The sequence below is a fragment of the Calonectris borealis genome, chromosome 33 (assembly GCF_964195595.1).
Source record: "Calonectris borealis chromosome 33, bCalBor7.hap1.2, whole genome shotgun sequence".
Taxonomy (NCBI): Eukaryota; Metazoa; Chordata; class Aves; order Procellariiformes; family Procellariidae; genus Calonectris; species Calonectris borealis.
Window position 1 is genome coordinate 495,490 of NC_134344.1, and position 21,255 is coordinate 516,744.

Sequence of the window (21,255 nt, forward strand, 5' to 3'; positions counted from 1 at the left end):
TGGAGCTGTTTCTATCAGCTCACGTCTCCAATTGAGCACCTCCTGGGTCTCCATCTTGTCCTGTGCTCCATCTCCAGCCCAAGGTGGGACAAACCCATGGAGAACACTTGGCTGGAGGACCCTGGAGATGCTCCTGCCTGCCCCAGAACAACGCCTGTATCCCTGCCCTCTGTTCGATGGACATCCCACCCCCCAGGGATGTCCTCCTGGCCTTCATCATCCTCCTCAGGGCTGGTAGTGGAAGGACCGAAGAGCCTGGAGCTGGGTGAGCGGCAGCTGGGGAACCACCACGAGATGATGCAGATCAGCTTCTTCCAAGGGCCAGGGCATCTTTGAGGACCTCCCTCAGGGGAGGACATGCTCAACGCTGAGTGAACCTTCAGCTGGAGGTACAGCCTGATCCATCACCTCATCGAGGAGTGACCCGCCACCTGCCCCAAGTGCTGGAGGAGCTTCAGCGATGGCTCCAACCTCATGTCCCACCAGAAGATCCATCACGGTGAGAGACCCTAGAGATGCCCCAACTGCGGGAAGGGCTTCACCATGAGCTCAAACTCCATCGAACACCAGTAGACCCACATGGAGGAGACTCCATCCCTACAAGTTCTCCATGTGCAGGAAGAGCTACAAGGAGCTGAGGTCCCACCAGAACCACCACGTGGAGTAGAAGGTGGTGGTAACTCTCCCCGTGTAGGTGGACATCCATGGTGGGTTGTGACTTCTGGGGTCTCCAGCCCCATAACTCATGCTCAGGTTGCAACGGGCAGTCAAGTTCTGCCCTCATCTTCCTCTCTTTCACCCCCCATGATCCTCCAGCAATAAAATAAACCTTGGATAATCCAGTGACATCATTAATAATTCTTAACGTTCATTGGCGCAGGAAAATGAAGGTTTTTTGCGATGGAAAAACCCCAAATCTGGATTTTTCGAAGCTGAGAAACCAACCTGGAGGACTTTTCTTCTCCTTCACCTCCATCCTGGAACGCTGGAAACTCATTAACGGGTTGAATTAGTCAGATTTAGGTTTCAATCCCAGCCTTTGGAAGATATTTTTCCGAGTGGGAACATCGTTTAAGACGGATGAAATCAGATCCTTGCTCCCACCTCGTGGTCTCGTGTCGGGACATCCAACTTAGGACCAAAAATCGAATTTTTTGGGGTGTTTTTGGTGACATCTAACTTAGCTTCTCGTTAGTTGCATCTCAAGAACCCCAGAAGGTCCTTACCCGGGGTCCCACATTTCTCAAAGGCCACGGTCACCCGGGAACGAGACCAAATGGCGGCGGGTTCCTTCCTTCGTTAAAAAAAAAACCAAACAGAAACCCCCCAACCCGTTAATATCGCGGTTCCACGGGTTTTTCCTCAACTCCGGAATTTTTTCTCGTTTTCTTTTTAACCGTTTATTTTCATTCTCAGGGTCAGGGCGTGGGTGAGAATTCGGCAAATTCAGTTATTTACGGAAAAAGATGTCGGCTCCCTTTGTGGCTAAGCTCTTATTTTATTTTATTTTATTTTATTTTATTATTTTATTTCATTTTATTTCATTTTATTTTATTTTATTTTTAATTATGATTTCTTTTGGCTAATTAAACCTTCGGGCTGCTCTTCCTTGGGAGCGGGGGGTGCAGAGAGGGGCTGGAAGTGGGGGGGCTCCAGCCCGGCTCCCCCCGAGCAGCCCCGGTAGCACCGGGGGGGCTCCATCCCGGCCCTCCCCGAGCATCCCCGGTAGCACCGGGGGGGCTCCATCCCGGCCCCCCCCGAGCATCCCCGGTAGCACCGGGGGGGCTCCATCCCGGCTGCCCCCGAGCATCCCCGGTAGCACCGGGGGGGCTCCATCCCGGCTGCCCCCGAGCATCCCCGGTAGCACCGGGGGGGCTCCATCCCGGTCCCCCCCGAGCATCCCCGGTAGCACCGGGGGGGCTCCATCCCGGCTCCCCCCGAGCATCCCCGGTAGCACCGGGGGGGCTCCATCCCGGTCCCCCCCGAGCAGCCCCGGTAGCACCGGGGGGGCTCCATCCCGGCCCCCCCCGAGCATCCCCGGTAGCACCGGTTTGTTGCAGCCCGGCTCGGTGTGCAGAGGCACAGGAAGGGGCCGGGACAACGGCACCGGGGGCGGGCTGGGTGTGGGGGGGGGACACCCCACCGTGCACCCCCGGGACCGGCCGGAGCGATCTGCGGATGGCGGCAGGTACCGGGCGGGGGGTCCCGGGCAGCGGCTGCAGGGACCGGGGGGGTCCCGGGCAGCGCCCGTAGGGTACGGGGGGGGTCCCGGGCGGTGCCCGTAGGTACCGGGGGGGTCCCGGACAGCACCTGCAGGTACCGGGGGGGTCTCGGGGAGCGGCTGCAGGGACCGGGGCGGTCCCGGTCAGTGCCCCGTAGGTACCGGGGGGGTCTCGGGGAGCGGCTGCAGGGACCGGGGCGGTCCCGGTCAGTGCCCCGTAGGTACCGGGGGGGTCTCGGGGAGCGACCGTAGGGTACGGGGGGGTCCCGGGCAGTGCCCGCAGGTACCGGGGGGGTCCCGGTCAGTGCCCCGTAGGTACCGGGGGGGTCTCGGGGAGCGGCTGCAGGGACCGGAGGGGTCCCGGGTAGCGCCCGTAGGGTACGGGGGGTCCCGGGCAGTGCCCCGTAGGTGCCGGGGGGGTCTCGGGGAGCGCCCGTAGGGCACGGGGGGGTCCCGGGGAGCGCCCGTAGAGCACGGGGGGGTCCCGGGTAGCGCCCTGTAGGTACCGGGGGGTGCTGGGCAGAGCCCTGATGGTAACGGGGGGGGGGTGTCCCGGGCAGAGTCCACAGGGAACGAGGGACCCCGGGATAGCACCCACAGGTATCGGGGGGTCCCGGGCAGCAGCTGGTGATAATGGGGGACCCCGGGGCAGCACCCAGAGGGAATGGGGGGGTCCCAGGCAGTGGCCGCAGGGAATGTGGGGGGGGTCCCTGGCAGCCCCCTGTAAGTAATGGGGGGGTCCTGGGTAGCACCCTGAAGGTAACGGGGGACCCTGGGGTAGCACCCGCAGGGAAATGGGGGTGTCCAGGGCAGCACCCCACAGGTGACGGGGTGGTCTGGGGAGGGGGTCAGGAAGAAGGACCCCCCCCACCCCAAGACCCAGCACAGCTTCTTACTGCTTTGTGCCCGGTGTAGGTGGTCCCCGCCGGGGCTGCGGGTGATGCTGCACCCCCCAGGTGGGGGGACACCGGTGCCCATCGATTGTTGCCTGGAGCTGGGATCTCCCCGCACGTCCTCCAGTTCTCCCCTAAATAAGGCCATGGAGGAGTCCGGGTATCCCCCCCCCAAATAACTTGGGGGGAGGCTCTGAAGCCTCCCCAGTTGAATCTTCAACGTCACCCAAGGGGATGGGGCTTCACCAGCCTTGCCCGGCCGTAGGGTGACACATGGACCGATGTTCTTCCCATGACCATGTCATGCAAGAGAAGAGCCACCAGAGCGTGTCGTCCCCAGGTAAGGACCTTCTGCCCCCCCAAATTTCAATAGCTCCCCTTCCTCTTTCCACCGCTCCTCTGCCTGCAGGTCCCCCAGGCACCCCAACAGACGTCTCCTTTAAGAGTATTTGGACCAAGAAGCCATCAACAAGAACATCCAGGGACAAACCCGCCCCACACCACGATAAGGGAGGTGGCGATAAGAGCAAACCTCGTTACTGGCGCTAACGGGCAAGGCCGTGCGGGGTGTGAGAAGGAGGATAAGGAAAGGGAGGGAGACAAGCAGGCAAGAGGCATAAAACCTGCCCAATTAGCCTTAACGAAGAGGCTAAGCAGAAACAAACCTCGTTAACGGGTGGGCTTCTACCAAGAGCTTCGCAGCTGATAAGGAGGCGGAGGGGGGAGGAGGTGATAAGCAGGGAGGGGAGAAAAGGGGGGGTCAGATAAAAAAAGGGTGTAAAAGGGGCTGGTGGTGTAGGACGAGGGGGTGGGTCTATGCGTTGGTCATCGCGGTTTGACCCGTCTTCGTTATCCGATCTTTTTCTTAACTATTTCTGGACCCAGTGTTAGTTACTGGAAGGGACTGGTGTGAATGGGTCAACTACAGGAGGCACCCCTGATCTGTGGTGTCAGCTACTGGGGTGAACTGGGATCCCAGTGCAGCTACTGGAGTGGGTGGAGGTCTTGCTGGAAGGGTTCCAGTAGCTGGGCAGCACCTTACTGGGTGGTACTGGTCTGGGCTGGAGCTGCTGGAGGGGACGGCTGCTTTTAACATCTTTAACGCACAGCAAATGACCCGCTTTGGTCTCCCAACAGGTGATGGGACAGACAAGGAGAAGAAGAAGGAGTCCCAACCCATGGAAGAGGACAGAGTGAAGCTGGAAGGTCCAAGAGAAGAACCCAGAACCCCAAGGTGGACATGGACCATGATGTTCAACACCAGCCAGATGAGAAGCGAGGTAGCCAAGTACCAAGAAGACCCCGAAAATGCTCTTTCAAAGGGACGTACGCTGAAGACCTTCAAGAAGACTCAACCCAACCAAGGAGTAGGTCCAGAGGGAAGGTGTACAAATGTGCGGACTGCAAGAAGATCTTCACCTGGGGGAGCAGCCTGACCCGGCACCGACGGATCCACACGGGAGAAAAGCCCTTCAAATGCTTGGATTGCGGGAAGAGCTTCACGCAGAGCGTGGTCCTCCTGCGTCACTGGAGGACACACACCAAGGAGAAGCCCTTTCTCTGTACCACGTGCGGGAAACGCTTCTCCTGGCGCTCGGATCTCATCACCCACCAACGCATCCACACCGGAGAGAGACCGTACGCCTGCTCGCACTGCGAGAAGACCTTCCGGAAGAGGTCTCACCTCATGAGACATCAGCAAGTCCTTCATGATGGTGAGTCCTTGGAGAGGGCTTAGAGGGAGATGTCCCATGGAGCTGTGGGTGGAAGAAGCACGTGGTGGGGCTGTGTTGGGATTCCTGCTCCCAGCGTGGTAGCAGTGATGGGGTGGGAGATGTCCCCGGGGATGGATTTGCTCTGTCACCAGGTTGGATTGAACTATGGGTGGGGATGGTCCTGGTCTGAGGAGGAGGTTGGACTGGAGACCTCCAACTAACGGAACTGCGCTGGAGGAAACTCCTCCGTGCAGGGGGGTTCATGAGTCAGTCTTGGTGCTAGCAAAGGGTCTCCGAGAACATTTCCCAGGTTCATTCGGGGACATGGAGGCCTCTCTTCACCCATCCTCCACCACTGCAAACCCCCTCTTCCCAACTTGCATTACATCAACAGATATTTGGGGTTCTCCTCCATCCTTGCTCGTGGAGGTCCTGTCCCCCTCTTCTGCTCCGCTCATCCGAGTTGGTGCGATGGCTTTGTCTTTCTCGAGCAGGCACCGAGAGCGCCCAGACGGAACCAGGACAACCACCCCGGGTGCCGGAGGAGAAGTTGGAGAGCAAGAAGGAGCAGCCACCGACGAGACAAGGGGGTGGCGTGAAGGATCCCCACGCAACCCCGAGCAAACCGGTGGCCCGTGCCAAGCAGAAGACCCATAAATGCCCAGAATGCGGGAAGACCTTCTGCTGGAGAAACAGCCTGAAACGCCACCAGAGAAATCACACGGGAGAACGACCCTACAAGTGCCCAGATTGCGGGAAGACCTTCAACGACTTCTCCAACCTCGTTTCCCACCATAGGATCCATAAGGGAGAAAGACCGTACGAGTGCCCCGAGTGCGGGGAGTGCTTCACCCAGAACTCCAGCCTTTCCAGGCATCGGAGGACCCATACGGGAGAAAAACCTTTTTCCTGCTCGGATTGCGGAAAATCCTTTACTCAGAAGCAAAAACTCGTCTTGCACCGGCGGATCCACACCGGGGAGATGCCGTACAGCTGCCAGCGATGCCGGAAAACCTTTCGGAGCAGTTCCCACCTCGCCACGCACCAGCAGATCCACGTTCAGGAGAGCTCCCACGCGTGCGTGGTCTGCGGGAAGTTATTCAGCGTGGGCGCCGAGTGTCTTCTCCATCAGAGGACCCACTTGGAGGAGGTGCCGGTGGGCCAGGGAGCTTCTCCAGGGGGTGAGGTGCCACGAAATTAGGGGGTTGTGGTCTTTCTAGGTAGGGATCTCCACCCCTTTGGTCTTATCCCATGAGCCTGGTGGTCTTGGAGGGGGAAATTCAGAGATGTCTGGGGGATGTTAATGCCCCCCGATGTTTTTTTGGGGGGGGGGATGAGGGGTTTTTTAGCCCCTCTCTGCTTTTAAACATGAGCGCCTGCGCATAGACGTAAAGAAGGAGGAGATTTACCGGGAGGTGCCTTGGGTACGTGGACAACGTGGCTCTTCCTTCAACGGTGGATGAGGGAATTGATTGGATGGTCGCATCCAGTGGTCAACGGCTCAATGTCCAGATGGAGATCGGTGACAAGTGGTGTCCCACTGGGGTCCGTACTGGGACCAGTACCGTTTAATATCTTCATCAATGACACAGGCAGTGGGATCGAGGGCACCCTCAGCCAGTTTGCAGATGACACCAAGCTGAGTGGTGGCGGTCAACAGGCCTGGAGGGACAAGCTGGAGAAGTGGGTCCAGGTGAACCTCAGGAGGTTCAAGAAGGCCAAGTGCAAGGTCTTGCACCCGGGTCGGGGCAACCCCCGGTATCAATCCAGGCTGGGGGATGAAGGGATGGAGAGCAGCCCCATGGAGAAGGACTTGGGGGTGGACGAAAAGCTGGACATGAGCCGGCAACGTGCGTTCGCAGCCCAGAAGGCCAACGGTATCCCAGGGTCCATCACCAGCAGCGTGGCCAGCAGGGCGAGGGAGGGGATTCTGCCCCTCTGCTCTGCTCTGGTGAGGCCCCCCCTGCAGGGCTGCGTCCAGCTCGGGGGTCCTCAGCACAGGACAGACGTGGACCTGTTGGAGCGGGTCCAGAGGAGGCCATGGAAATGAGCGGGGGGGTGGAACAGCTCTGCTATGAGGAAAGGCTGAGAGTTGGGGTTGTTCAGCCTGGAGAAGAGAAGGCTTCGGGGAGACCTTGTTGTGTCCTTTCAGCGCTTAGAGGGGGCTCATCAGAAAGATGGGGAGAGACTTTTTAGCAGGACCTGTTGCGACAGGACAAGGGGGAATGGTTTTAAGCTAAAAAAGGGGAGATTCAGACTAGATCTACGGAAGAAATTCTTTACGCTGAGGGTGGTGAGACCCTAGAGGTTGCCCGAAGAGGTGGGAGATGCCCCATCCCTGGGAACATCCAAGGTCAGGTTGGACGGGGCTCTGAGCAACCTGATCTGGTTGAAGATGTCCCTGCCCACGGCAGGGGGGTTGGACTAGGTGACCTTTAAAGGTCCCTTCCAACCCAAACCATTCCATGATTCTGATTCCTTCACCCCAGCACATGGGACCATCACATCCAAGAGCTCCAGCATCTCCATGGGGACTTATGGGTCCAGGGAAAGGAGATGTTTAAGAAACGCTGCCTTCCTGGCAAAACCAGGGTGTTGCCGTGAGTCCAAAGGGATTATAAAATCTCGTTAGCCAGCGGGGTCGTTAAGAAGACCCAAGGTTGAACAAACTGATGGACAGCGTTGGTACGACGTTTTGGTGGGATGTTGGTTGGCGTCTCAGGTCTTGTTTTACAAGCTGTGATCATCGTGTTGTGTTTTATTCGGTTCGCTCTTAAGATGTTCCTCACCGTTCATCACTCGCTTCGTTAAAAGCCTGTACCGTTAATTATTACCTGCTTACAAACTGTCAGGATGAACTTCAACGATGGTGCTCACCAAGGGCTGAGGCTTTCCTGCTTCCCGGTGGGATATAGGGATACCGGACCATGAGTGCGGAGGGATGAGTCGCTCTCACCGACGGCTCGGGGACTATTTTACCCTGAGGAAGGAGACGCTGCCGATGGGGGAAACTTTGGCAAAAAAAAAAAAACCTCGGGAGGTTTGGAGGAAGAAAAAATCCAGCCAGGACCCTGCAATAAAAATTGAACGTATGGAATGCTCCCTACGTTATGTACGAGCGCACATACATATATATATCTCCACACACATACGCAGACGTGTGTATGTATATATCCCCTTATAGAATAGAAGAAATACCTCTTTTTTTTTTTTGGCGTTTCTATCAAATATTGTGGATTTTGGTCATAACCAAAGATTCACGTCCTGTTCATTTAAGAGGGAATAGGTTTGGAGGATGCACAAGAGATCGGGAGCGGGGACAACCAGGCGGATGACCCGACCCAACCAATGAGATCTTCCCGGCCGTATCACGTCGTGCTCAGCAATAAAATGGCGAGGAGGGGGGTTGGGGGTGGGGGGTTGGCCAGCTTTCGGTCAGGAACTGGTTGGGCATCCCTCTCCCCGTGGGAAGTGGCGAGTGGTGGCCTTTGCATCACTCCTCCTGCTCCTGCTCCTTCTCCTTCTCCTCTTCCTTCTCGTTCTCGTTCTCGTTCTCCTTCTCCTCCTCCTCCTCCTCTTTCTCCTTCTCCTTCTCCCCCTTCTCTTTCTCCTCCTTCTCCTTCTTCTTCTCCTTCTCCTGTTCCTTCTCTTTCTCCTCCTTCTCCTCCTCTTTCTCCTCCTTCTCCTCCTCCTCCTTCTCCTCCTCCTCCTCGTCCTCCTCCTCCTCCTCCTCCTTCTCCTTCTCCTTCTTCTCCTTCTCCTTCTCCTCCTCTTTCTCCTCCTTCTCCTCCTCCTCATCCTCCTCCTCCTCGTCCTCCTCCTCCTCCTCCTCCTTCTCCTTCTCCTTCTTCTTCTTCTCCTTCTCCTTCTCCTTCTTTCTCCTCCTCCTCCTCCTCTTTCTCCTCCTTCTCCTCCTTCTCCTCCTTCTCCTCCTCCTCCTCCTCCTGATTCTCCTTCTCCTTCTCTTATTAAACTATTTTATCTCCACCCACGAGTTTTCTCAGTTTTCCTCTTCTTTTCCCCTTCCAGGTTCACCCACAGTGGGTGAGAGCAGCCCACAGCCCAGCGCTGCCCCAACCCAACCCGAGCCACCTCCATCCCTGGCCCTCCCGGGGGATGCCATGAGTTTTGGGGGGTGGGGGGAAGAGGGGACCAAGGGTGGGCACCGGTCCTTGGTAAAGGAGCAGAAGGGATGGAGGAGGAGGAGGGATGGAGGAGGAGGAGGGATGGAGGAGGAGGATGGAGGAGGAGGAGGGATGGAGGAGCAGGAGGGATGAAGGAGGAGGAGGGATGGAAGAGGAGAAGGAGGGATGGAGGAGGAGGAAGGGAGAAGGAGGGATGGAGAAGGAAGAGGGATGGAGGAGAAGCAGGAGGAATGGAGGAGGAGGAGGGATGGAGGAGGAGGAAGGGAGAAGGAGGGATGGAGAAGGAAGAGGGATGGAGGAGAAGCAGGAGGAATGGAGGAGGAGAAGGGATGGAGGGAGGAGGAGGGATGGAGGAGGAGGAGGGATGGAGGAGGAAAAGGAGGAGGAGGGATGAAGGAGAAGGAGGGATGGAAGAGGGAGGGGGGATGAAGGAGGAGGAGGGATGAAGGAGAAGGAGAAGAAGAGGAGGGGGGATGAAGGAGGAGGAGGGATGGAGGAGGAGGAGGGGTAGAGAAGGAGGAGGGATGGAGGAGGAGGAGGAGGAGGGATGGAGAAGGAGGAGGGGAGGAGGAGGGATGGAGAAGGAGGAGGGGTAGAGAAGGAGGAGGGATGAGGAGGAGGAAGGGAGGAGGAGGGATGGAGGAGGAGGAGGGGTAGAGAAGGAGGAGGGATGAGGAGGAGGAAGGGAGGAGGAGGGATGGAGGAGGAGGAGGGGTAGAGAAGGAGGTGGGATGGAGGAGGAGCAGGAGGAGGAGGGATGGAGGAGGAGGAGCAGGAAGAGGAGGAGGGTTGGAGGATGGAGGAGGAGCAGGAGCAGGAAGAGGAGGGCTGGCGGAGGAAGAGGAGGAGGAAGAGGAGGAAGGAGGCGGCTCCACTACTCACTGGATCCGGGTCACGGGAGGAGCCGCCTCCACGGGGACCTCCGGGCGCCCCGCAGCCCCCCGCCCCCGGGAGCATCGCCCCCCGCCCGGGCTCTGCCCCCGCCGCATCCCGCAGGTAACCGGGGGGGACCGGGGCAGCCCCAGCCCCTCTCTGCCCCGCTCCCGCGTGGGGTGGGGTGGGATGTCCACGGGCTGTGCCGTAGGGCTGAGCTCCGAGGGTCCCAGGGGTGGGATGGAGATGTGGGGTAGGGTGGTGGTGGTTGGGTCCTACCACCAGGTCCAGATGGATGCTGGTGGTCGATGATGCTTTGGGACAGACGGTGAGGTGGTGGTCGGTCCCATCCCACCCGTGGGCTGCGAGTGACCGTGGGACCCCATCACCACATCCTCTTTCTTCTCCGGGTTTTCCCAGGCTGTGGTGGGAAAGGGTGGCACGGAGGAGAAGCCCCTTGGGCAGGTGGGCAACAGAGGAGGAGAAGGGCACAGTGGTGCTTCCTCAGCCCAGAGGTCCACGTGGACCTTCTCTGTCTGGTAACCCTCAATAGATCTCTTTCCCATGGCTTTTTCCTGTGTCCTCATGCCCCATGAGCTGCATCGGTAGCCTGGGGTCACCACCACCACCCTGTGGGACCAGTGGAGCTGCTGAGCAGGCTAGATTTGGGCATCAGAGCTTTAAACTTTCATAAGAACTTTGGGAAAGGCATCGTCCTGACTTGGGCTTGGGATCTTCGTTCCTACAGCTGACGGGATGGCGGCTGGGAAGGAAAATGGTCTGGAGGAACTAGAAGGACTTGAGCTGTGTTGGGACCCATCTGAGGTGGACATCCCTCAAGAGCCAAACCCAACGACACAGTGCGAGTATGAGAGTCAACCACAAACTTCTGAAGAACCAAGCAATGACTCTCATGGACGTCCATCACCAAGAAAGAGTAGACGGCTGCAAGCCTGCCGTGGGAGTCGTGCAACGAAGAGAACCTACGGCTGCAGCAAGGGTGGGAAGAACATTGCTGGGAAGGCGGAAGAGGCCATGCACAAGGCCCTCTATAGCTGTCCCGACTGCGGGAAGATCTTCAGTCGGAGGTCCTTCCTCATCCCCCACCAGCGTATCCACACCGGTGAAAAGCCCTTCACCTGCCACGAGTGCGGGAAGGGTTTCCGAGTTGGATCAGCTCTCAACAGGCATCAACGGATCCATACGGGCGAGAAACCCTACAAGTGCTCGGACTGCGGGAAACGTTTCCGTCTCACCTCCACCCTCAGCACCCATCGGAAGATCCACATCGGGCACAAACCCTACGTCTGCCTCGTTTGCGGGAAGACTTTTCGGTTGAGCGCGTATCTGTTGGCCCACGAAGCCACCCATAGCATGGACAACCCTTTTCGGTGTCTTGCGTGCGGGAAGAACTTCAGTTTGAGACGGTACCTGGCCATTCATCAGCGGATCCATACGGGAGAAAAGCCGTTCAAGTGCTCGGTGTGCGGGAAGGGCTTCAACCGGAGATCGACCCTCATCGTTCACCAGAGGGTCCATACCGGGGAGAAACCCTATAAGTGCCCCGAATGCGGGAAGAGCTTCATCATGAGTTCAGATCTCGTCGCCCATCGGAGAATCCACACCGGGGAGAAACCCTACAACTGCCTCAACTGCGATAAAAGCTTTCGGTTGAGCTCCCACCTTACGAGACACCAGCGAAGCCACACCGGGGAGAGACCGTATAAATGTATGGATTGCGGGCAAAGCTACACAGACAGCTCCGGACTCATCAAACATAAGAAGATCCATACGGCAAAGAAGCAGAGGACATCTCAGGGAGCCCACCTGGAGGGACGTTATAAATGTCCCTACTGTACTAAGAGCTTCCATGCAAAGTCAGCTCTGGTCCTTCACCGGGCTACCCACACCGGAGAGCGACCCTATAGATGCTCCAAGTGCGAGAAGACCTTCAGCCACAGCGCGACCCTACTGAAACATCAGCGAATCCATACGGGGGAGAGACCCTTCAAGTGTCCCGACTGTGAGAAGTGCTACAACGATGGTTCAACTCTTCGGAGACACCGGAGGAGCCACACCGAGGAGAAACCCTATAAATGTCCCAGTTGTGGGGAATGTTTCGGTGCCATCGCAGCACTCCTGAAGCATCAGCGGTTCCACACCGAGGGGAGACCTTACAGATGCTCCGACTGCGGAAAAAATTTCCACTCGAATTTTCTCCTCGTCACCCATCAACGAATCCACACGGGAGAAAAACCTTATACCTGCCCCATCTGCAAAAAAACCTTCCGCCAAGCCTCCCACCGTACGAGGCACCAGGAGATCCACAGGAGGACCAGGGTTGACCTTGCTTTACGTGATGCGTCCCAGCACCACCTGCAGAAAGGAAAGACCCGGGACAGAACGGGAGCAGAGCTGGGATGTGATGATCAATTAACGAGTCCAGATGACGCTTCCACAGCTCCACGCTAAAAGAATTTGAGATGCCCCGAGTCCGTCAACTGGTTCGAGTTACTCATCCAAAGATGTGCCCGTGTCCTACCTGATTGTAAGTCTTTGCACCCCCAGATATCAATCTGAGCCCAGTATTAGGGAATTACTGGTGGCACGGGGTTCCTGTGTCCATCTTTTTGTAGCACGACCTTTATCCTTCTCACCCCGTTGACGTCGAGTGCCTTTGGGCTAAGGCTCCGACGGCTCTCGCTTTTAAATTGAATATTATTCCCTCGTCTCCAAGTCCCTCTCCTCCCAAACTCATCACAACCAACCCTCCAACCGTCCTTCTCAACTCACCCTTGACTTCATCCCCCATTTTTCTCCAAGCAGGTCTCTAAATGATTCGGAAAAAAATCGTTAACATCTACTTTTGAATCCCAACTGGTCCTTAAACTGGGTGGAGCGAGGGGGTATTAACGAAGAGATCCAGACTAGACCCACCTTCTCGTTTACCGTTGACGAGGGATGGCGCCGTAGCCACGTCCTACCTCGGCTCAACTTGTGCCCACGCGGGGACCGCCCCCTTTTTGGGGACTGGGGTGGGAGTGCTTGATGGTGTTGATGCCACATAAGCTAGACGCGATGACTACCTCGCTGTGAAGTCTTCGTATTCCTTTGCAATCATCGTTACTTAAGTTGGGGATGACCCCAAACACTGTCCCTTAATGAGAACATCCAATTTACGGTGACCACGTTATTATTAAATGCTTTAGGGGTAACCCAAGGGGACGTTTCTTTGGCTTTGAGTTGCCTTCAGACCCAACGGTGGGTCCAAGCTGAAACCCCAAGAGAAGGTGCCACCAGAAGCCTCCCTGCTGTGGGTCCAAGCTGAAACCCCAAGAGAAGGTGCCACCAGAAGCCTACCTGCTGTTGGTCCAAGCTGAAACCCCAAGAGAAGGTGCCACCAGAAGCCTCCCTGCTGTGGGGCCAAGCTGAAACCCCAAGAGAAGGTGCCACCAGAAGCCTCCCTGCTGTTGGTCCAAGCTGAAACCCCAAGAGAAGGTGCCACCAGAAGCCTCCCTGCTGTGGGGCCAAGCTGAAACCCCAAGAGAAGGTGCCACCAGACGTCTACTTGCTGAAATTCGTGAAGTTGCTTGGGATGATGCCACCGAATGTCACCTACAAGCCTGGTGGCACTTGGGAAACTTTGCTCTTGATGGAAATGTGGACGTCGCTTGACTATGTGAGATGCTGCTTCTGAACGAACCTACCCCATGACATCTTTGGGTCTACACCAAGGCAGATCCATGGTCCGTCTCATGGAATGAAAGGATGGCCATCAGTAGATGCTGAAGGTTGCACCCCAGAGCCAGAAGTGGGGTCCGTGGGTGAAAAAAATTCCTTCCGAACCCCTAATCTGTGCCTTAATTCCCTTGGGGGAGTCATTTCCCATCACACCTCCATGAACCCACCGAGATGATGCTCATCAACATCTGCTTCTGTTTACAACCTTTGTCTTTTTTTCCATATAGGGACTTTTTATGGCCACACTACGGGTATTAATCTACCTATTCCTACCTTTACTACCCAATCTTAATTACAGCGCCCCAAATTACCGCTTATTAAGAACCTATCAGCTAAGTCTACCCTTTACCATCGCATCACCCCTACCCTTCTCGGTACGGATTTCTCTCTACTCGAAGATTTTTTTTTTGCGGCGGTAACGTCTTAAATCAGCTATTAAAACCCGGGACAAGAACCTTTAATATAATTTAAAACTCGAATAGAACTTAAACCTTAATAACTGCCTCCCTGATAGTAGAAAAAATCAGACAAATTCCAGAATATGTTCCAAAAAAAAAAAACATGGGTGGTGGGAATCTATTTTAGGGTGGTCTCCCACCCGTACGCTCGGTTATTAGTCCAGATGATGCTTGCACCGCTCAACGCTAAAAGAGGATGAACCGATGGGGGAATTTGAAATGCTCCAAGCCTCTTAATTTTTATTCTATATATTATTTTCATTAATTTTAGCCCGGTAGTAGTGAATTCTTGGATTTATTGTTGTTTCCATCCAGAAAATTGTACTTGTACGCCTTGGACAATTATTCTGAAATAAATGGTTTATTCCTAAAGCTGTTGGTCTTCCTAGAGACTTTTTTAATTGCTGCGAGTCATTAATGACTAATTTTAGGGGCCGTGGGGATAGGGAGGTGGGATGAGGACGTGGCCCGGGGGGGATTTGGGGATGGGGGGGGGTGCAGGAGGGGTCCCAAAGGCCAGGGAGCATTTTGCCCCCAGCCCAGGGGGTGATTGAGCGTCTCACTGCTGTGATGAGCGGTCAGTTCTCAGCATGGGGAGATATTGGGGGGTCCCTGGGAGGTGGTTGGTTTTTTTTTTGGGGGGGGGGATGTTTGGAGCTTGCAGGACTGCAAAAATCCCTTGGGGGGGTCCCAGGAAGTGTTTTTGGGGGGGCTGGTGGAGGGGAGGGACCCCGGGGGGAAGGTTGCAGCTTGCAGGGCTCCAGAGCTGAGCTGCAAACGTCCTTTGGGGGGTTATTGGGGGGGTCTTTGGGAGGTGTTTTTTGGGGGGTGGTCGAGGGGGGGGCTATTTGGAGCTCGCAGGGCTCCAGCACTGAGCTGCAAATGTCCCTTGGGGCGTTATTGGGGGGTCCCTGGGAGGTGTTTTTTGGGGGGGTGGGTGTCTGGAGCTTGCAGGACTCCAGAGCTGAGCTGCAAATGTCCCTTGGGGGGGTCTTTGGGAGGTGTTTTTTGGGGGGTGGTCGAGGGGGGGGGATATTTGGAGCTTGCAGGGCTCCAGAGCTGAGCTGCAAATGTCCCTTGGGGGGGTCTTTGGGAGGTGTTTTTTGGGGGGTGGTCGAGGGGGGGGGATATTTGGAGCTTGCAGGGCTCCAGAGCTGAGCTGCAAATGTCCCTTGGGGGGATATTGGGGGGTCCCTGGGAGGTGTTTTTTGGGGGGGTGGGTGTCTGGAGCTTGCAGGACTCCAGAGCTGAGCTGCAAATGTCCCTTGGGGGGGTCCCGGGAGGTGCTTTTTGGGGGGGTGGGGGGGGATATTTGGAGCTTGCAGGGCTCCAGAGCTGAGCTGCAAATACTCCTTGGGGGGGGTCCCGGGAGGTGCTTTTTGGGGGGGTGGTCGAGGGAGGGGGGGCTATTTGGAGCTCGCAGGGCTCCAGCACTGAGCTGCAAATGTCCCTTGGGGCATTATTGGGGGGTCCCTGGGAGGTGTTTTTTGGGGGGGTGGGTGTCTGGAGCTTGCAGGACTCCAGAGCTGAGCTGCAAATGTCCCTTGGGGGGATATGGGGGGTCCCTGGGAGGTGTTTTTTGGGGGGGTGGGTGTTTGGAGCTCGCAGGACTCCAGAGCTGAGCTGCAAATGTCCCTTGGGGGGTCTTTGGGAGGTGTTTTTTGGGGGGTGGTCGAGGGGGGGGATATTTGGAGCTTGCAGGACTCCAGAGCTGAGCTGCAAATGTCCCTTGGGGGGATATTGGGGGGTCCCTGGGAGGTGTTTTTTGGGGGGTGGGTGTTTGCAGCTTGCAGGACTCCAGAGCTGAGCTGCAAATGTCCCTTGGGGGGATATGGGGGGTCCCCGAGAGGTGGGTTTTGGGGGGGGGGGATGTTTGGAGCTTGCAGGACTCCAGAGCTGAGCTGCAAATACTCCTTGGGGGGGGTCCCGGGAGGTGCTTTTTGGGGGGGTGGTCGAAGGAGGGGGGGCTATTTGGAGCTCGCAGGGCTCCAGAGCTGAGCTGCAAATGTCCCTTGGGGGGATATTGGGGGGTCCCTGGGAGGTGTTTTTTGGGGGGGTGGGTGTCTGGAGCTTGCAGGACTCCAGAGCTGAGCTGCAAATGTCCCTTGGGGGGGTCCCGGGAGGTGCTTTTTGGGGGGGTGGGGGGGGATATTTGGAGCTTGCAGGGCTCCAGAGCTGAGCTGCAAATGTCCCTTGGGGGGATATTGGGGGGTCCCTGGGAGGTGGTTTTTTGGGGGGGTGGGTGTTTGGAGCTTGCAGGACTCCAGAGCTGAGCTGCAAATACTCCTTGGGGGGGGTCCCGGGAGGTGCTTTTTGGGGGGGTGGTCGAGGGAGGGGGGGATATTTGGAGCTCGCAGGGCTCCAGCGCTGAGCTGCAAATGTCCCTTGGGGGGATATGGGGGGGTCCCTGGGAAGTGGGGTTTTTTGGGGGGGGGTGGCCGGGGGCGGCAGAGGGCCGCGGCCGGCGGGGCCGGAGGGCCGCGGTGCCCCCCCCGTCGGGGGGTTGGCCTTCCTGGGTCAGGCACCGCCGCCGCCTCCATTGTCAACCCGCAGCCCCGCAGCGAACGCCCGGTACCGGCGGAGAAGGGCGGGGGGGGGGGGGGAACCGGTCCCGGAGCCTTCGGGAGACCCGGGCGGGGGGGACACCCGGGACCCCCGGCAGCCCGGAGAGGGGGGAGCCTGGACCTGGGAGACCCTCGGGACCCCCGAGAGCGGGGAGCCCGGAGCTGGGGACCCCTGAGACCCCCGGGAGCCCAGAGAGGGACGATCCCAGAGCTGGGGGACCCCCGGGACCCCCGGCAGCCTGGAGAGGGGGGAGTCTGGAGCTAGGGGACCCCCGGGACCCCCGAGAGCGGCGAGCCCGGAGCTGGGGACCCCTGAAACCCCCGGGAACTCGGAGAGGGGCGAGCCCGGAGCTGGGGGACCCCCGGGACGCCCGGCAGCCCGGAGAGGGGGGAGCCTGGAGCTGGGGGACCCCCAGGACCCCCGGCTGCCTGGAGAGGGGGGAGCCTGGAGCTAGGGGACCCCCGGGACCCCCGAGAGCGGCGAGCCCGGAGCTGGGGACCCCTGAAACCCCCGGGAACTCGGAGAGGGGCGAGCCCGGAGCTGGGGGACCCCCGGGACCCCCGGCAGCCCGGAGAGGGGGGAGCCTGGAGCTAGGGGACCCCCGGGACCCCCGAGAGTGGCGAGCCCAGAGCTGGGGGACCCCCGGGATTCCCGGGAGCTTGGAGAGGGGGGAGCCTGGAGCACAGGGGAGCCCCGAGAGGGGCAAGCCCGGAGCGGGGGGATCCCCGGGACCCCCGGGAACGTGAAATGGGGAGCCCGGAGAGGGGCGATCCCAGAGCTGGGGGACCCCTGGCAGCCCAGAGAGGGGGTAGCCTGGACCTGGGAGACCCCCAGGACCCCCGAGAGCAGCAAGCCCGGAGCTGGGGGACCCCTGGCACCCCCGGGAGCCCAGAGCGGGGATCACCCCGTAGCGAGGGGACCCCAGCCTCGGTGTCCCACAGCCCCCCTGCCCCAGCTCTGCCTCCCCCCCCCCCAGGTAACAGGGAAGGGGGATCCCAGCCCTATGGGACCCCTTTTTGGGGTTGGTGGTCCCTGCCTCAGTTTCCCTCTGTGCAACACAGGGGGGGGCAATGGCCTAAAGGGGGGGCTGGTTGCAGACCCCCACCTCTCTGGGTCAAACCGGGTGGTCCATCACAGTCCCGTTTCTTTCCCACCCCCATTTGGGTGCCGCGTTGGGTGGTTTTGGGGTGAGAGCAAGTGATTTTGGGGCTGAGTCGCAGCTAGGGACGTCGCTGACCTTGCCGTTGTCCTTGTCCCCTCTCCAGCTCCGGTGGGACAGGGCTTGCAGGGACATGATGCTGATCCTTCTCTTCCCATATCCATATTTCCTAAGCAGGACAAGCTCCTTATTTCTTCTCCACCTCCCTTTTGAGGATGGATCTTTGCATTTTATAAGGCTGCCCCCACGTCTTGGCTGCATCTTGGTGTTTTGGAGAGTTTTTGGGGCTGTGTCTTGGTGTTTTGGAGGATTTGATGGACACAAGGTGGTGGTGGTGTCTTGCCCGTTGACTTCCCGCTAGGGATGGATTTAGGCAGGAGCAACCCACAACCCAAACTGGGGAACGCGCTCACAGCTTGTTTTTCCCCCCAAAACCAGGATTTCCCATTCCCAAACCTTGGCCAGATCAAGAGGAAAAGGCTGTGAGGAAGAGGAGATGCTACGAGATACCCAGGCAGGTGAGGAGGGATTCACTCGCCCTTTCATCCTCTCTTCTTCTCCATCTTCCAGCCGAGCATCACTTCTGGCTGCAGGACAGCCCCACTGCTGACGCCGTCCTCCCGGAGATGGATCTGGGAGGATCTCCTTCCTCTTCCCTCTGGCACGGATGCAAATCTCCTTCCTCTCCTTGTTCCTTCCTCCGGCAGGCGATGAGATGGGGATGGAAAACACGGAGGAGAAATCCCACCGGCAGAACCTTGCGGAAGAGGCTGTTTTGAAGGGCTCCATGGAGCAGGAGGTCAACAAAGAGGAAAAGCCGAGAAGATGCTCCACGGGGCAGGAGGTCAACAAAGAGGAAAAGCCGAGAAGATGCTCCACAGGGCAGGAGGTCAACAAAGAGGAAAAGCCAAGAAGATGCTCCACGGGGCAGGAGGTCAACAAAGAGGAAAAGCCAAGAAGATGCTCCACGGGGCAGGAGGTCAACAAAGAGGAAAAGCCAAGAAGATGCTCCACGGGGAGAGGTTGCAAACCCACCCCACGAAGCTCGGAGGAGGAAAGACCAACTATCTGCGAGGAATGTGGTCGGAGCTTCAGCCGTAGCTCGAACCTGGCGGTGCACCAGCGGTTGCACGCCGGCGAGAAGCCCTACAAGTGCTTGGAGTGCGGGAAGAGCTTCAGCCGTAGCTCCCATCTCATCACCCATCAACGTCTGCACACCGGGGAGAAGCCCTACAAATGTCCCGATTGCGGGAAGAGCTTCAGCGACAGCTCCACGCTCATCACCCATCAACGCTTGCACACCGGCGAGAAGCCCTACAAATGCCCCGATTGCGGGAAGGGCTTCAACCAAAGCTCCAACCTCACGTCCCACCAACGCACCCACACCGGGGAAAGACCCTACAAGTGTCCCGAGTGCGGGAAGAGCTTCAGCGTCAGCTCCTACTTGATCCGCCACCAGAAGATCCACACCGGGGAGAGACCCTATAAGTGCGAGGAGTGCGAGAAGACGTTCAGCCAGAGCTCCAGCCTCATCATCCACCAGCGCGTCCACACCGGGGAGAAACCCTACAGGTGCGTTGACTGCGGGAAGTGGTTTAGGAACAGCTCGGACCTCATCAGGCATCAGCGGACACATACGGGTGAGAGACCTTACCGCTGCCCCGACTGTGGGAAGAGCTTCAACCGCAGCTCCAACCTGATGACCCACCAACGTATCCATACGGGGGAGAAGCCCTACGAGTGTCCTGAGTGCGGTAGGAGCTTCACCGTGAGTTCTGCCTTGATTAAACACCAAAGGACTCACCGGGAAGGGAAGCCCTATGAGTGCCCCGACTGCGGGAAGAGCTTTATCCGCTGTTCGAACTTCATCACCCATCGGAGGACCCACGTTGGGTAAAGATCCGGTGATCCACGTTGGGTAGAGACCTGGCTGGTGGTCCCCACATCTTCCTGGTTTCCTATAGGGACCTGGATGAATGCAGGTAGGCACATCCGTTTGCTGAGATGGGCTCAGCTGTGGGACGCAGACCAATGGCAGAAATTCGTTAGGAAGAGCGGACTCGTTGGCTTTAGACTCCAAAAAGTCACATCTGCTTGGTCCAATAATTTCTTCTGGTGGCATCAAGGAACACCATATGGACCACGGGCTTCTTCCACAGCCAAATGGTGGTTGGATTTGGGCACAGACCAAGATTTTCAAGACACCGCTTGGGATTCAGCTTCTTCGGGAAGGAAGAAATGGGGTGGAAACGGTTCCACAACCCTGTTGGGACCCAGCAGGCTGAATTCTTCTTCATTTACAGGTGGTTTGGTTTTTTTTTTTCACGTGATGTTATTCGGTGGCATCGTGCAACCTCTGCCCTGCCCATCTACGGTTCGTCTTTGGATGAATAAACTCTTTGAGTTGTCCAAAGGGCTTCAGAAGAGGCTCCTGCGACATCTTAGGGATGGAGATGGGCACAGCCCAACTCCAAGTCCTGCTCTTGCTCCCTTTGTGCTGCCGAAAGCGAACAAGAACTCAACGGCAATAAACTTTTCCTCCACTCGCCGCCTTGGTATGGCCTCGTTGAACCCAAACCACCTTGTTTTCATCTAGGCTGGGGCTTGGCCAACTCTAAGGTTGAATTTTCCCAATGGTGCTGCAAGGATGGGAATGGTGGGACAACTCCGTCGATGGGTGGAGGGCAAGGAGGACACGTGGGCTCGTGGTGTCCACAATTTGGAAGGATGCTGCACCCCTACGACATAACCTTCGGCGCCTAATAAACCTCATCCATGGTTTGGTTTGAACCCTCGTCCTTGTCCAAGGGAAACGGAGAGGGCTGGAGAGCCCGATCCCAGCTCCAGGGGCTCCACTTCAGCCCCACCACCCCTGCAGCCGCTTCTTGGGGGGGGTCTCACACCCTCTGGGCGCAGAAGATGCTCCCGGCCCTGCAAAATTGGGGAATTTTTTCAGTTTTCCCCTTCAAAAAAGGCTCTTCCACCCACACAGCCCCCGCTTTGGCACCACCACAGAGATACTCACACGATGCCAACACGCAAACGCTTTTATTTTGGCCGTCATTTTCTTTTGATCCATCCCCATCCCTTAAAAAGACCCTAAATAGGATTGAAGAAATAAAGAAATTGAACTGAGACACCTAGATAAAACCCGTTTTATCGTGATTTCTCTTTTCTTGGGTGAAGCTCATGGGTCTCCCTTCATCTATAATCGAAGGCAAAAAAATTGAGGATGGGGGTGTCTTTTTTTAAAAACACCCTCCCCCAAAAGAAGCCCTTTATATATAAAAACATCTAGGGAAAGAAAAATAATAGCTGGTGGGATGTGGGTGGATGGGTTGGTTACCCCTCGGTGCTACCACCAGGGACCACCGTGATGTATAGGTAGGTCTGAGATGCCACCAGGATGGGGATGGTCCCCGGTGGGGTGGTCCCCCGTCTTTGGCTGGTGCCTCTTGCGATGTGAGACGAGACCAGAGCAAGAC

General features: G+C 57.6%; 1 protein-coding gene across 1 annotated transcript; it reads left to right on the forward strand.

Moving 5' to 3' along the window:
• Positions 1 to 3,672: 3,672 nt before the first annotated feature.
• On the forward strand, positions 3,673 to 21,016 carry LOC142074127 (uncharacterized). Its single transcript, XM_075134575.1, has 7 exons — positions 3,673 to 3,843; positions 4,252 to 4,829; positions 5,324 to 6,028; positions 8,859 to 8,873; positions 10,105 to 10,386; positions 10,596 to 12,316; positions 18,384 to 21,016. Exons 2-7 carry the CDS (start codon positions 4,355 to 4,357, stop codon positions 19,665 to 19,667), a joined length of 4,482 nt encoding a protein of 1,493 aa, XP_074990676.1. The 5' UTR covers positions 3,673 to 3,843; positions 4,252 to 4,354; the 3' UTR covers positions 19,668 to 21,016.
• The last annotated feature ends 239 nt before the right edge of the window (positions 21,017 to 21,255 follow it).